The 15,469-nt window shown below is 41.5% G+C and overlaps 1 protein-coding gene across 1 annotated transcript in view; it reads left to right on the top strand.

Annotated features, from left to right (window-relative positions):
• The first annotated feature begins 568 nt into the window (after nt 1-568).
• Nucleotides 569-15,469, top strand: part of BCAT1 (branched chain amino acid transaminase 1) — a 111,228-nt gene continuing 96,327 nt past the window's right edge. Inside the window, exon 1 of the mRNA XM_017522994.2 lies at nt 569-1,100. Within this exon, the coding sequence (XP_017378483.1) occupies nt 1,095-1,100 (6 nt within the window). The 5' untranslated portion in view covers nt 569-1,094. The remainder of the gene's footprint in view (nt 1,101-15,469) is intronic.

Here is a 15,469-nt window from a genome sequence, read left to right as displayed (position 1 = left end):
AACCTGTCTGTGTTAAAAAATAATACAATAAAATAATTGGTTTTGATAAAGGATATGGACAAAGTGCAGCATATAGACCAAGGGCCCAATTCTGTTTGAGGGCATTGGCGGCAACTTCCACAGCAAAGGCTTGGGTTGAAATTTATAGAAATGGGAGTTTGCCAGATTGACAGAGAGGGAGCTGGGGCCAATCAGCAGCACCCTTAGGCAGTCATGGAGCCTGACCTAGGAGCTGGACATGGAAAAGTAGCAATACTGGAGCTTTTATATAGATGTGGGGAGAGAACTTAGAGGGGACCAAGTGGGCTACCGGGAAATTTCACATTAGAAAGAATTTTATATGCTCAAATTAAAGGATTAAAAATTTCCCCTGTGTACATACTAAATTGGCAAAAATGGTTATATTTGAGGGTGGACTAAGGGACTACAGGAAAGAGACTGGCAAACCAGGCACATGTTCTTGACTATTGCAAAAGTACATCTAAAGTAGCCGCGGGGGATCCACGTATACTTTGGGGCAGGGCTGTGCCGTGGTGCTATTGGCATGCAGGAAAGTTACTTTGGTGACAGTAAGGATGTGGGCAGGAACCAGTGATGAGGGAATGGCAATCATATTTGACCTCTGATCTGTTTCTTTCCTCCTTCTCCCTGACGTCCCCATATAAATGTTACACGGGCATCCCACACTCGGCTACTCACCTACGGGCACTGATTCGGGGGTAACCGTGTCACCTTGCAACACTGGCACCTCCCCCCTTCACCCCCGGAGTGAGCAGTTAGTGACGCTGGGGGCTGGGCTCTGGCTCCGAATCTTCTCGCTGGGAGAGAATCCACCATCTGGGTGCGGCCTGGGGGAGCAGCCTTAGTAGTCTTCCTGCTGATGCAATCTGCTAGAGCGCGAGTCTCCGCCGCCAGAGGGCGGGTCTGCAATCCCGCCCGCCACGTGTGCTCGTCGCAGCCCGGGGCACTGCCCCAGGTCTTGCCGCAGCCTCACTGCGCTCTGCAGCCGCAGACCCGGTCCACGCGGTCAGGGGCTGCGACCGTTGGGATCTGCCCTCCGCTCCGCTCGAGCTTCCCTCGCGGCCGACAGAACAATGAAGGTAACTCATGATTTTGTCTGTGTTTTACAAAAGTGTGTGCATGAATCGAACCTGCGGTGTCTCCGAGAAACACAGTTGGCAGGGAGGGGAGGAAGGCGAGACAACTGTGGCTTCTGTCCCTCACAATATCGTCTGCAACATCGTCTTTATCAATCGCAGTTACCTGGGACAGTGCATTCTGTTCAGATTTCGGTTTAACCTACACTTGCAGGATGTACCTTTTCGGACGTTTTCACATTCGCTTTTGGGAACGGAGGTTAAAGGCTGCTCTCAGCTCCCTCCCCTGCTAGTGAAGTTTGGAAAGGAAGTGGGGGCCTCTCTCCATTTCTCCGGTGCACTGGAGGTGGGGGATTTTGGAGAGGACGTCTGGGGATGTGACGGGCTGTAAATGGGCCTTCCTGCAGGGTGTGTGTGATGCTGGAGGGAGCTGCTGGAAGAGGCGACCCGGCTGGAACAGGGGAGGCAGAAGGATCTCTGTGCTGTTAAAAGCAGAGGGCTCGTTTTATTTTGTTTCTTGTAGAAATTAAAGCTTCTAGGAGTTACAAATGATAGACGCTTAAGGGCATTCACCTGTTAAACCAGTGAGCATCCTAAGGCTCTGATCTTGCTAATCAAGGATAATTAGCCTAGCTGCCTATTATTTCGGACGATTTAGGTGTAGGGATGTACACCATTGAGTGTTTTGTTTTCCTGGTTTCACACACTGGAAAACTGCAATCGAATTTAAAACCCGAAGAGCAACTTTTTCCAAGGAAAGTGAAGGATGGGCAGATATTCCTGCCATCTAACATTTTGGAATTGACCATAATGCAATCCGAATTTTTCGTAGAAATAAAGCCATGTTTCAGAGTTTCGAAGGAGGGAGATGAAGCGTGGTTCTCAACTGCCCTTATCTACAACCAATCCCAGACCACAGTTTCACTTGGAAGAAATAATATACAAATGGCGCCTTTGTCGCCAAACAAAAACTTTCACTGCAATTAAGCAGTAACCGAGTGGAAACTATGCATTTTGTATTCAACAGAGATCACACAACATTTCCACTATAGTTAGAGGTTCTATTTCTGGCTTCTTCATGCTTGTTTCATTTTAGACCAAAAACACACTTTAGCTGAGTATAGCTTTAGTAAGTAAAAGGAGAAAACTATGAGAATGAACAGTCGTGCTTTTCCAGCTTTTTCCTATCCATGTGGAGTTGTGGTTGATTACACATTTTTGTAGATCCAAAAACCCTGTCCCTTTTACAAGGTACTTTTATAACATGGGAAACTAGATAACGTATCTACAAGTAGTCTCATTTCTGTTTCCTGATATTTCCTAAGATTAAGAAAGTAAAGATTATATTCTAGGAGTGATCAAAGGAGTATGGGAGGTTTCATTAAGTTAGTTTTATTATAATTTTTCAAAAGTGTTTCCGCTTATCTCTTAAATATGTATTGCTATCACAAGCTTAATTTAAAAAAAAAAGTATTTGCACATGGCATCTTGATTGCCTTTGTCTTCAGCAAATTCTCCAGGCAGACACATACAGAATGGATAGGAAACACAGCCCGTACACTGAGTAGCACGTGTACAAAAATGGTAAATGCGTATTATGACTTAAAAACATGTAGATGGAGACTTAAAAATGACATACATGTGAATGAGATGGAGCAAGGGAAGTCCGTGTGTGTGTGTGTGGAGGGAGGACTGGAAGCCTAGTGGGGAGAGGGGTTTTACATTCCAGACACAGGAAGGGGCCCCTCAGTCTAGGCTCAGAGATGTAAAGCTAGTTAAGCTGGCCTAACAAAAGGATGGTGGTTAGAAAATAGGAAAAAAGGAGGTAGGGGTGGGGGAGGACAAGAATTTAATGCTGGCCAATATTTTCATCTGATAAGTTTCAATAATGAGTAATTTCATTTGATTTCAGAACTACAGAGAGAAAGTCGGAAAAACAGATTTTTCCATTTGTACGCAAGAATTTCTCTTGCTTTTCAGCTCATTAGAACCAGAGAAGGTCTAATTATTTGAAATGAGTTTAAAACCTTATTATGAAAGGAAGTTGAAAACATTTGATCCTAACCGAGGTTTGTACTATGAACTAAAACCAAGATGTGCCTTCTGTCAGTAGCTGTGCAACTCCCTGAAAAAAGAAAAATAGCTCAGAGCAATCTGAACTTTGTAAGGGCTGCACAATTTATCAGGCCCAGAGACAGGAGTGTGGGACTTCAGCCATGCCCCCCAGACCCCTGGAGCAATTATTTAAAGACTTTTGTTCCTAACTGCCTTACTCGTTGTGTTCCTAGAATTTGTGATACAAAAAAGATGTTTAGCCTATCATTAATTTATTTTATTTTGATATAAGTTCTATGCAAACAACTTAGAAACTGCTTCCTTTTTTTCTTTTAAAAACCCATTTGTAACTGTTGTATATAGTCAGGGCAACTTGATTTGGTGTTCCCTTGGTTGCAGTACTCACATTTGGCCCCAATATACTCTCTACTTTTATACCTTTTGTCTGTTTTGTCTGCAGGCTGCCATTCCAATTGTTTTCATAATTATATATTTTGTTCCTTGTATCTCATGTCTAGAAATAAAGCAAGAGAAGTAAACAGCTGTAAAGCTAGTAGTGGTGTTATTAATCTGAGAGGGCTGGGTTTATGAGTAAATTATTTCTGTGCATAAATGAAAGATTGTCTCTAAGTTATGGCCATTTTGAGCGTTGACGTTAGTTACATCTTTTGGGGTTTTGGGTTGTGGCTTCTTTAAATGGCCTCTTCTCTATTGGTATAGGAAGTTGGAAAAGAAAGAACTTTCTCTATTTCCCTTTAGTGTTGGTAACCACAGTTTCTTTAAATAACAGATGCCCACCTCAGGGAAACCCAGTGGCATGATCAGCCTTATGCTCAGGAAGGTTTGGTTTCTATATTGGAGAGTGAGAATCTGGTACCTTCCATGATAGACTTAGTTATCCCAGGTATCCTCTACTTTTCTTATGATGCTATCATTCTTTTGTTTTTTTGAGACAGAATTTCACTGTGTCGCTGAGCTGGAGTGCAGCGGAGTGGTCTCCGCTCACTGCGACCTCTGCCTCCTGGGTTCAAGCGATTCTTGTGCGTCAGCCTGCCGAGTAGCTGGGATTACCACCGTGCCCAGCTAATTTTTGTATTTTTTGTAAAGATGGAGTTTTGTCATGTTGTCAGGCTGGTCTGGAGCTCCTGGCCTCAAGCAATCCACCCATCTCGGCCTCCCAAAGTGCTGGGATTACAGGCATGTGCTATCATTCTTTTTCAGCACAGGAGGAAACTGTGGTTGATCTGCTCATTTTTTGGTCAAAAATGTAGGCAGCCTTTGTATTGTAACATTATCCTCTTAACAGCTGTCCCAATGGTCTAAACATTTCACCTGTCATATGGTAAGTGTTCCCACTGATGGCCATTTCTGAGCCTCTGTCCATTCAGCTAAGGCCACTGCAATAGGATTGCATGCAATTCAGCCGAGATATAAATGTGAGGTGCAACTCATATTTTTTAAATGTTTCAAAATTAAGCATTTGGATGCTTTTATTCATAAACACAACTTTGCAAATATTGGTAAACGGTTTCATCATAAGACCTTGTCAGTGACTCACAATGTTAACGGTGAAGGCAACGGCAAAGCAGAATCCATCTCTTCCGGAATGCCAGGGTTCAGGTACCAATTTCACCTGTGCTTATAATTTGTCCTCTGAAGTCCACAAAGCTAAATTTGTCTTTCCCCTAAAAATTGAGTACTCATATCCTTAAAATAGCTTAGAAATTAGATTACCTTATTAATACGGCATAGCATCTCACATAAACATTTTTCTACTTTCATATTATACCTTTTTGGTGAGAAAGACTATTTTGCAGAACATTTTTCTTGTGTTCAGTAATTAATGGGAAAAAGAAAATCTAAAGGAAAGAGATGGTTATGCCCCCAAAATACAGGAAAGTGGAAGAATGGAAACAGGGAAGACCAATAAAGAAAAAAAAAAGAAGAAATTACATTACAAATAATAACCTGAAGTCATACTGAAAAACATACGGCTCTTTCTGACTGAAAGTTGTGAAATACTTGTAAAACTCAGCTAGTTCCATTAAAAATGGTCTTATATTTAATCTAAAAAGAACCAATTCATTTGTCAGTTCTTTATTTCAATGTGTAGATTTGAATGTTTGATCAACTGCATTTACAGTTTATCCATCAGTGTGAGAAAGGTTTTTGCTGTTTTGACTGTAGATAGACATCTGCTTTAGGAAGCCTTAGGAAGCCTGGGACACAGGATTAGATATCAAATTCTATCTGACTCCATAGAAATCTAGATGGAAGGAGCACCTGTTGGGATATTCTAGACCAGACATTCCACAGCTATCTCTTAACGGGACTGACAAAGAGACACAGTTGAAAGGAAGTTTGGGTATATCCTGGGATGAAGCCAAGAGTGGATTTGCATAGGATGGTCACAGGGCAGTTGGTAGCATTCCACCACTACATAAAAGGGTGATTTTGCCAAGTGCATTTCATTTCATTTCAGCAGATTTAGATACCAAGTCGTGTTGTTTTGACTTTAGGACTAGATGTGAGTTTAGGAATTTGAAATCATAATGTTTCCTTGAAATGTGAAGATAAAAGGTAGGGTTAAAAGACAGCAGCAAAGTCTACATGGGGAAGCATAATACATGACTCAGGGTTCCATGGTTTTCAGTGTCGGTGAGTGCTCTGTATACTTACAAGAATAGTGCTTGTGTTTATAGAAAAAACACATTCAGTCTTGAGGCAGGACTTCCTTGCTGCTTTTGCACCAATTTCACCTGTGCTTATACTTTGTCCTCTGAAGGACATTTTCCATTTTCTAAATGCCATGCAAACTACTTTACCTCAAAACATTCTTCTAAGGAAAGCATCAGAAAACTTACTAGAATTGCTCAAAAATAGATAAATAATACAAATAAAAGAGCAAAATGAGAAAGTAGACAGACTCCTAGTCTATTGTGCTATTCATCTCTCCAGGTTCTAGGCTTTCTTGGGTCTGACACCACTGTAAATTTTTTTCCCCCGGAAAGTTCTCATTCAGTTATCCAAGATGGAGTGCAGTGGTGCAATCATGGCTCACTTCAACTTCAACCTCCTGGGCTCAAGTGATCTTCGTGCCTCAACCCCATGAGTAGATGGGATCACAGGCATGCGCCACCATGCCTGGCGAATTTTTGTGTTTTTTGTAGAGATAGGATGTCTCCATGTTGTGCAGGCTGGTCTTGAACTCCTGGGCTCAAGTGATCCACCCACCCCAAAGTGCTGGGATTATAGGTGTCTGCCGCTGCACCTGGCCAGTGTGTAAATCTTATGAAAAGTACGGACAATCTTCTGCAAAATGTGCAGACATATAGACACAAAATTTTATATCTAAATTGTTGGTTATTAAAGCCAGGACAATAGAGTACATATAACATGGAAGACAGGTAGAAAAGACTGAAATGGTCCCCTCTAGTTTTTCAGAGGAGTGGAAAGCTATTGACTCTTGCCTCTGCAATCAGCTGAAATATGAAACTATATAAGCAGAAGCTTCACACTGCTGTTTGAATATTGAATCACTTGCCTTTTAGTTCACTTGTGTTTTATTTCAAAGGGATAAACAACCAATGGTTAGTTTGTTCGCAGCACATAAGTTATCACTTCCTTTTTTATGGTTCATTTCATCAAAATCTAAGATGTACAGTTACAGAATAGAACTGGGTTCATACAATCTGCATCCTAATTTCTTTGATCTTCAACTAGTATGGAAGTGTATGTAGTGTTTTCTTAGCCAAGGTTAATATGTAATTTCTTGGTGGAGTTTGGGGTGCCTAGACTTCCTACTTAGATAATTTCCGCTACCTGTAGTACCTGTCAAAGGGGCAGGCAAAGATGGCCATGTTCTTAGCAGGTGACCCCACCTTAGCCACAGTGGATTGTAGCAAGGGTATGTATTTGAACCAAGTCCAGCCATCTTTTTCATTCTTTCTTTCTTTTTTTGAGGCTGAGTCTTGCTCTTTGGCCCAGGCTGGAGTACAGTGGTGTGATTTCTGCTCACTGCAACTTCCACCTTCCAGGTTCAAGAGATTCTCCTGTTTCAGCCTCCCAAGTAGCTGGGATTACAGGCACCTGCCACCATGCCCAGCTAATTTCTGTATTTTTAGTAGAGACTGGGTTTCACCATGTTGGCCAGGCTGGTCTTGAACTCGTGACCTCATGTGATCTGCCCACCTTGGCCTCCCAAAGTGCTGGGATTACAGGTGTGAGCCACCATACCCAGGCCAGCCATCTTTTACTTCTTTCTTATTCTCTTATTCCACATATCCAATCAGGTACCATGTCCTGTGGACTCTGTCTTCTCTGATTCCATAGGTTCTCTCTTTCCCATTGCCCAGTATACTGGTTTATGATCTCATTACTTCTCACTTGAATTATTCCAAAATCTCCCAAGTGGCCTGAAGCTTAATTTTCATTACATGATGTTCTGATGTCATTCCATCACTCAAAATCTATGGCTTCCCCATTGTCTCCTGAGTTTAGCTTAGTGCGTGAGACCTTTTAAAACCTACTTATGCCTCATCTATGTGTATGCATTTCTGTGATCACAATAGAGGATTTGCTCCACCTCAAAATGAGTTCTTATATTTGCCTTTACTGGTTTTCAACTCCCTCTATCCCGTCTATAATTTGCACCATGTTGCTCACCATGCAGCCCACTCCCCAGACACCTTGTGAGAACAGTGATCATGTTTTTGCAGTGGAATTAACATGGGTGAAAGGTGGGAAGTTATGCCTAGATTTACATTTTGAAGTCAGGAAATAAGATACTGATCAGTGCTTTAATTCCTCTGTTCTTATTATCTTTACCTTTGTTCTAGCATAAACCTTGCACCAATAAGATACTGATCATATTCTGCAAGTCCTCTGCACTTACCTTTTCTTCTACTCTGGCATGAACCTTGCACCACTGTGAGTTGCTTTACAGATATTAGTTGTGTTAAATCAAGTGCCTACTTCTGGACTTTCAAGATTCGGATTGATTCTGTTTTATACTTCTCTGTTTTTGAATAGTACATACATCTTTCCACACTTGGATTTCTTTGGAGTTAAAGCTTTAATTGACTTCCAAAAGATAAAGGGTTATAAAAACACAGAGAACAGTAAAGTATTTACACGGTCTTAATACCTACTGCCAAACTCATATAGCTGCTATTAATGCCTATTGCCAAACTCATGTAGCTGCAAACTCATGTAGCTTATTGCCTATTGCTAAACTCATATGGCTGTTATATATGTCTACTGGCAAGCTCACATAGCTGGTTGATTTTAAATTGATTGTAGGAAAATTTATACAAAAGATGCTACATGGGAATATAAACGGAACACCACAAAAATCATAATGAACAAACTGCAATGCCAGCCTTTTCAATCACTAGTTTTCAGATTAAGTCAGAATGTAAATGCAAACATTCTTGGAAGAGTCTTAGAGTATAGAACAAAGTCATGTGTCCGGGAATCTTAACCAATTCTGATACTGTTTAACATGTTTTTCTTTGTCACAAACAATGCAGTTTTTAAGCAAACTAATGAATGCATACCCTGACAAACAAATCCAACAAAAGAGGCACTTAGAGGCAGTGTTCACTGAATCCTAGAATTTTGAAAGAAAAAATCTATTAGGTCATTTTGGCCTTTTACTTTTGCTGAAGAAGGATTGTTCTTTTGGGTTTATTTTTCTAGCTGTCAGTTCTATTCCATTTAAATGCCTCGAGAAATAGGACTTCTCAAATCTCCTGTGGACAGCTCTGCCACCTACCATATTCACTTTCGAAAGTCTCCTGATAACTTATTTCCCTTTTCTTTTGGTTGTAAAATATCAGCCATTCATGGTTGACTCTGATGATAGTTTTCCATGAGTCTTTATGCTTATTTAAAAGAAATCATATAACATTAATCATATAACATATAACCATTACTTGTTTATAAAGCATGGTATTAACTAAACTGGCTTTTAAAAATTCAGTAAAATTAGAGCAAATATTTTACTAATAATGTCAGTTCCATGAGTATATAGATGTAGGATGTCAATAAAGTTTATGCCCCTTAATAACTGAGTGTATTAATGCTGTATTTGCTGGTTTACTGGCAACTTCCCTCCCCTTGATCAATGTTCTTAGAACATTATGTACAGTAGTACATCAGTCTAGCACTTGATATTCAAGGACAACACTTCGAAGCTTGACATGAGGAATTGTTTTAACCATATTAACATAACTGCATAGTTTGCAATAACTTTGATGATTCAACATCATTGTTAATATTTAATTAAAAGTGCCTTATATTGACTTGCACACATGTGAAATGACTTATGAACAAGATTATTTGTTGCAGCATTGTTTGTGATTACAATGATCAGAAGTCATTTGCATAGTCATTAGGTGTAAAAGATAATGAAATTAAAAGAAAACAATTGAGGAAAGAAGCAGTAAGCTCTCAGGTATAGAAGGAAAATCACCATGAGACTTTTTACTGCATACATTTATATATTTGATTTTTGACACATGTGAGTTTATTATAACAAAATTTAATTTAAAAAATTGAAGCCTTATAATAAAATTAGCTTGACACTGAGCCATTACCAAGAAAATCTGAAATACTGGTACCTAAGCAAATTTTATTTGATTACTTTTATTTTTATTGTTTTTTTGAGATGGAGTCTCACTCTGTTGACCAGGTTGGAGTTCTGTGGCGTAATATTGGCTCAGTGCAATCTCCAGCCTCCCAGGTTCAGCTGATTCTCTTCCCTCAGCCTCCTGAGTAGCTGGGATTACAGGTGTCTGCCACCACGCCTGGCTAATTTTTGTATTTTTAGTAGTGATGGGGTTTTGCCATGTTGGCCAGGCTGATCTTGAACTCCTGGCCTCAGGTGGTTCACCTGCCTCAGCCTCCCAGAGTACTGGGATTACAGGCATGAGCCACTGCACCCGGCCATCTAAGCAAATTTTAGTTAAGATCAGCAACATCTTTCTTGATAATATTTCCAAAGTGATTTATTTAATTTAATTAACTGAAAATTATCTATTAAGAAAACAAGTTAAATGTAATGTGTATACTTCACAGCATACACATTGTAATGATTCACAGTAGTAATTATATTAAGGATATCTAAACTTTTCTTCAAATCTACAATTTATATAGAACAATAATGACCAGCAAACAATGGCTAAGTTTTACTTAATTAAGCATTACGTAGCTCCTACTAAGGCTACCAGACTTTGTACCCAGTTATAGGAAAATAGAAATAATCCAAGCATTATTCTCACTCCTGAGAAAAAATTCTATTCAGGGAGAGATATATAAAAAGCAAAGGTGGCCAGGTGCGATGACTCATACCTGTAATCCCAGCACTTTGGAAGGCCAGAGGGTGGATCACTTGAGACCAGGAGCTCGAGAATAGCCTGGCCAACATGGCGAAACTCTGTCTCTACTAAAAATACAAAAAACTAGCCGGGTATGGTGGCATGCACCGGCAATCCCAGCTAATTGGGAGGCTGAGGCAGAGAATTACTTGAATCTGGGAGGCGGAGGCTGTAGTGAGCTGAGATCACACCTCTGCACTCCAGCCTGGGTGACAGAGCAAGACTATCTAAAAAAAGTAAAAAAAAAATAAATAAATACAAAGGCAAAGACAATAAAGTGCATATAGTAGGTGCTACAATAGAAGTCTGCACAAGGTTCTGTGTATGTGGAAAAGACGAGTCAGAGAGATTAGGAAAGACTTTATTGGGAGGTGACATTTAAGCAGAACCACGAAAGAAGACCAGATGAACAAGAAGGTAACAGCACATTTACACAACCCCATACTCCTGGACCCAGACTCACTTGCTTATTCTCTTGTCATAGAAGACCTTGAGGAAAAGCATGCTGGGCTTCCCTTCCAGCCCACTGGTAAATATAGAGAGGCCTAAGCACCCAGCACCCCCCAGGGAACGCACTATTGGTACTTAAAGCATTGGCAACCCAGCACCCAGTTAAATTCCCCATGTCACTGTTTCCACATTGTCCCCATCACCTTCACTCTCTCGATGCTCTGCATTTTCTCTCTTAACTCAACCCACAATAGACCCTCCCACTAAAATCTGCCCATAATACCCTTTGCAGCCAATATTAGTACACTCCACTTTATCTTCCCCAAATGTTTCCTGCTTCTCCTTGTCTTAGGTAAGGTCATTTCTTTGCCAACCTTTAAAGTGGAGGCTGCTCATTTTCTCTGCCCTCATCCAGGTCTGGAGGGAAGCTGATGCCTTTCACCCTGCCCATTACTGTTTTCATGTGAGACTCCTTGCATAGCATCTGCTCTCTGCTACTCTGACCAGCAGTCTGTGCTGTCTCTTCCCCTAACCATCATTGGAAGACATCCCAGACCCTCTGGCCCCATGATCCACTGTCGATTTTAGCATCTGCCTCCTCTCTTCCTCCCATGTGGTGTTTTCCTATATTATTTTAAGGTGCATGTGGATGTCCCATTCCTTTTCCTGGCATCTCAGTCCCTTCAATGTCTCATTTCCATTAATTTGCAACCTTCCTCATATGCCAGCTACACCTATAGTCATATCCCAGACCTTTGGCTCACACACCAAATCCCATCAAGTCCTATGAGTTATTTTTGGTCCAAGACTTATCTTACATCTATGCAGTCCTATCTATTTTAACTACCACATGCCCAGTTTAGGCCACTGTCTTCTCCTCACTGAATATGTGTGTTTTTATTTCTTCTCATCCCCATTTGTCTCTCAGACCCAACTTGTTCTCCATAGCAGAGTGATCATCACATCACTCACCTGCTTTAAAAATTCCTCAACCCAGTGGTGCATGGTGACTCAGCCCCAGCACTGTAATCCCAGCACTTTGGGAGGCTGAGGTGGGAGGATCTCTTGAGCCCAGGAGGAGCTGCAGTGATCTGTGATCATGTCACCGCACTCCAGCCTGGGCTACAGAATGAGACCCTGTCAAAAAAAAAAAAAATTACAAGCAAAACAACTCTTCAACCTTTTCCTGTCATGTTTTGAATAAAACCTAAAGTCCTCACCATGCTCCAGAAGTTCCCAAGGGATCTGGTCCTTCTCATCTTTACAGCCTCATCTTGTTGCTGTTTCCACCTCCCTCATCCTCCAAACTCTTTTTCTTCAGAGCCTTTGCACTTGCTGATGCCTCTGCCTGGAAGGTCTTCTTCCGATTCCCCAACCAGCTATGCCTTATCACCCTGCCAGCCTCAGATTGAATGCTGCTTCCTCAGAGAGACCCTTGGGTCTCCTCTGTTTCCCAAGCCTTCAGTGCCTTCATCTCAACTTACAATGACTGTATTGGGCTGATTATCTATGTGATTTTTGGGTTGATATCTGACTCTTCCACTAGACCATACATTTCTGGAGAGCAGACAGCATATGAAGTTTTTTATCACTCTGCAAACATATGTCGTCCATTGCTTGACCCACAATAGGGGGTTGGTGAGTGTGGTAGGCTGAATCACAGCCCCCAAGAATGCCCATAGCCTAATCCCCAGAAGCCTTCATGGTAAAAGGGATTTTGCAGATTGTGATTAAGTTATGGATCTTGAGATGGAGAGATTATCCTTGATTATCTAAATGGGTCCAGTATAATTAGTAGAGTCTTTATAAGAGGGAAGCAGAGGGTCAATCAGAGAAGGAGATGCCACAGTGGAAGCAAAGGGGTGTGTGTGTGTGTGTGTGTGTGTGTGTGTGTGTGTGTGTGAGAGAGAGAGAGAGAGAGAGAGAGAGAGAGAGATTGAGATTTAAAGAGCTCCACTACTTGCTCTGAGGATGAGGATGAGCCAAAAAATGCAGGTGGTTTGTAGAAGCTGGAAAAGCCAAGAAAACAGATTCTCACTCTATAGCCTCCAGAAGGAATGCAGCTCTGCTGACACCTTGATTTAGAACTTCCAGAACCATAAAAATTTTGTGTAGTTTTAAGACTGGGCCTGGTGGCTCATGTCTGTAATCCCAGCACTTTGGTAGGCTGAGGTGGGAGGATCACTTGAGGTCAGGAGTTTGAGACTATCCTGGCCAACATGGTGAAACCCTGTTTGTACTAAATATACAAAAATTAGCCAGGTGTTGTGGTGCATGCCTGTAGCCCCAGATACTTGGGAGGCTGAGGCAGGAAAATCACTTGAACCTGGAAGGGGGAGACTGCAGTGAGCTAAGATTGTGCCACTGCATTCCAGCCTGGGCAACAGAGCGAGACTTTGTCTCAAATAATAATAATAATAATAATAATAATAATTATGTGTAGTTTCAGGCCACAGAGTCTACAGTCATGTGTTACAATAGCAGTAGGAAACGAATACAGATTTTGGTACCTGGAAATGATGTGCTGCTGTAACATACCTAAGCAATGTGGAAGTGGCTTTGGAATTGGGTATTGGGCAGTGTATGGAAGAATTTTGATAAGCATGATAGGGAAAGCCTATCTTACCTTAGAAAGACTGTTAGTAGAAATAGGGATGTTAAAGGTGCTGCTGGTGAGGATTTGGAAGTGAGGAGTGTGGTAGAGAAAATGTGTTTCATTTTAGAGAATATCAAAGTCATTGTAGAAGCTTGGTAGAAGTATAAGTTTTCATAATATGCTGTTGGTGAGGGCTGAGAAAGAAATGAGGAACATGTTTAGGGAAACTAGAGGAAAAAGGATCCTTGTTATACAGTGGAATAAAACTGTGGCATTGTGTCTTACAGTTATATGGAAAGCAGTATTTGTTTGAACTTGGATATTTGTCTGAGCTTTCCAAGTAAACTATTGGAGGTGTAGCAAGGTTTCCTCTTGCTGTTTTATAGTAAAATGCCAAAGAAAAAGGGATAAATGAGGTAAGAACTGCTGAGAAAAAGAAACAAAGACATCATGACTTGGGAAATTCTCAGGCTACTCAGTTTATAAACAAGGAGAAAATTAGAAGAGTCACTGTCAGGAAAGTGTGCTCTGGAGAGGAAGCCAAGGTTGAGTTCCTTGTGGCGTGGGTTAGGGGCTGTGGCAGGGATTTAGGGAAGAGAAGATGGTGACTTGGACTAGGCGCCTAGGGGGTTATGGGAAAATATAGAGGAATGAAGTGATTCTGTTGGGACTTTCTATTGGGTTCCTTGATTCCATGAGTGGAAACACATGTAGAGGTCTCTTTCCCAGCCACCTAAGCTCTGACCATCTCCCTGACTCTCCAGAATGCCCTGCCTTCATGTCCACTTGAGGACAAATCATCTTTTTCTGCATTTTTGCCTGCTGGATTTATCTATGGACTAAAGAGCCAATGAGGTGTGGTTTCTAGCTTTCTGCTGTTTCCCACAACACTCCATCAGTGAGTCTTCTGGATGTCCCATAGGCAACTCACTTCCAGAACCATAAGATTCACTTCCATGGATCCACTTGGTCCATGGAAGAATCACTACCACATCCATTTCACCTTGAACACAGACCAGAGGGTGGGTCAGTCATGTCCTGCAGTCACTGGGTAGCATACAAGTGCTAATACAGTCATAGCTTAATTAGAGAGAGAGAGAGAGAGAGAGAGAGAAAGAGAGAGAGGAGAATGTTATGAAGCCTGATGACTATAGAGGAAACCAAAATATCTTGATCAAGAGATCCTAAAACTGGAAAAACCAGAGCAGCTGGTGTCAAAAGGTAGAAAAACCTGAGATGTGGCAAGTGGTGCAACTGATAGCCCATGAGGAAAAATTTTTACCCCCCTGTAATCCCAAAATTTTGGGAGGCCAAGGTCGGTGGATCACCTGAGGTCAGGAGTTTGAGACTAGCTTGGCCAACATGATGAAACCCCATCTCTACTAAAAATACAAAAATTAGCTGGGCATGGTAGTGTATGCCTGTAATCCCAGCTACTCAGGAGGCTGAGGCAGGAGAATCGCTTGAACCCAGGAGGCAGAGGTTGCAGTGCGCCAACAGATCATGCCACTGCACTCCAGCCTGGGCAAAAAGAGTGAAACTCTGTCTCAAAAAAACAAAAAACAAGAAAAAACTTGTACCCCTTCTTTCCTCTTGCCTCAGGATAACTGAGATTCTTGTAATACATTTATTGAATAAACTTTTGAAGAGTATCCATTATGGAAGCCTCAGACACTTCTCAAGGTCTTGAGGCTATGAGGGTGTAGTAGTCCATATTCACACTGCTAAAAAGAACTACCCGAGACTGGGTGATTTATAAGAAAAGAGGTTTAATTGAATCACAGTTCAACATGGCTGGAAATGCCTCAGGAAACTTACAATCATGGTGGAAGGGGAAGGGGATGCAGGACACATCCTATATGGTGGCAGGAGCCAGAGAAGGGGGTAGTGCC

The sequence above is a fragment of the Cebus imitator genome, unplaced genomic scaffold (assembly GCF_001604975.1).
Source record: "Cebus imitator isolate Cc_AM_T3 unplaced genomic scaffold, Cebus_imitator-1.0 Scaffold25, whole genome shotgun sequence".
Classification (NCBI taxonomy): domain Eukaryota; kingdom Metazoa; phylum Chordata; class Mammalia; order Primates; family Cebidae; genus Cebus; species Cebus imitator.
This window is presented reverse-complemented; position numbering and strand designations above follow the sequence as displayed.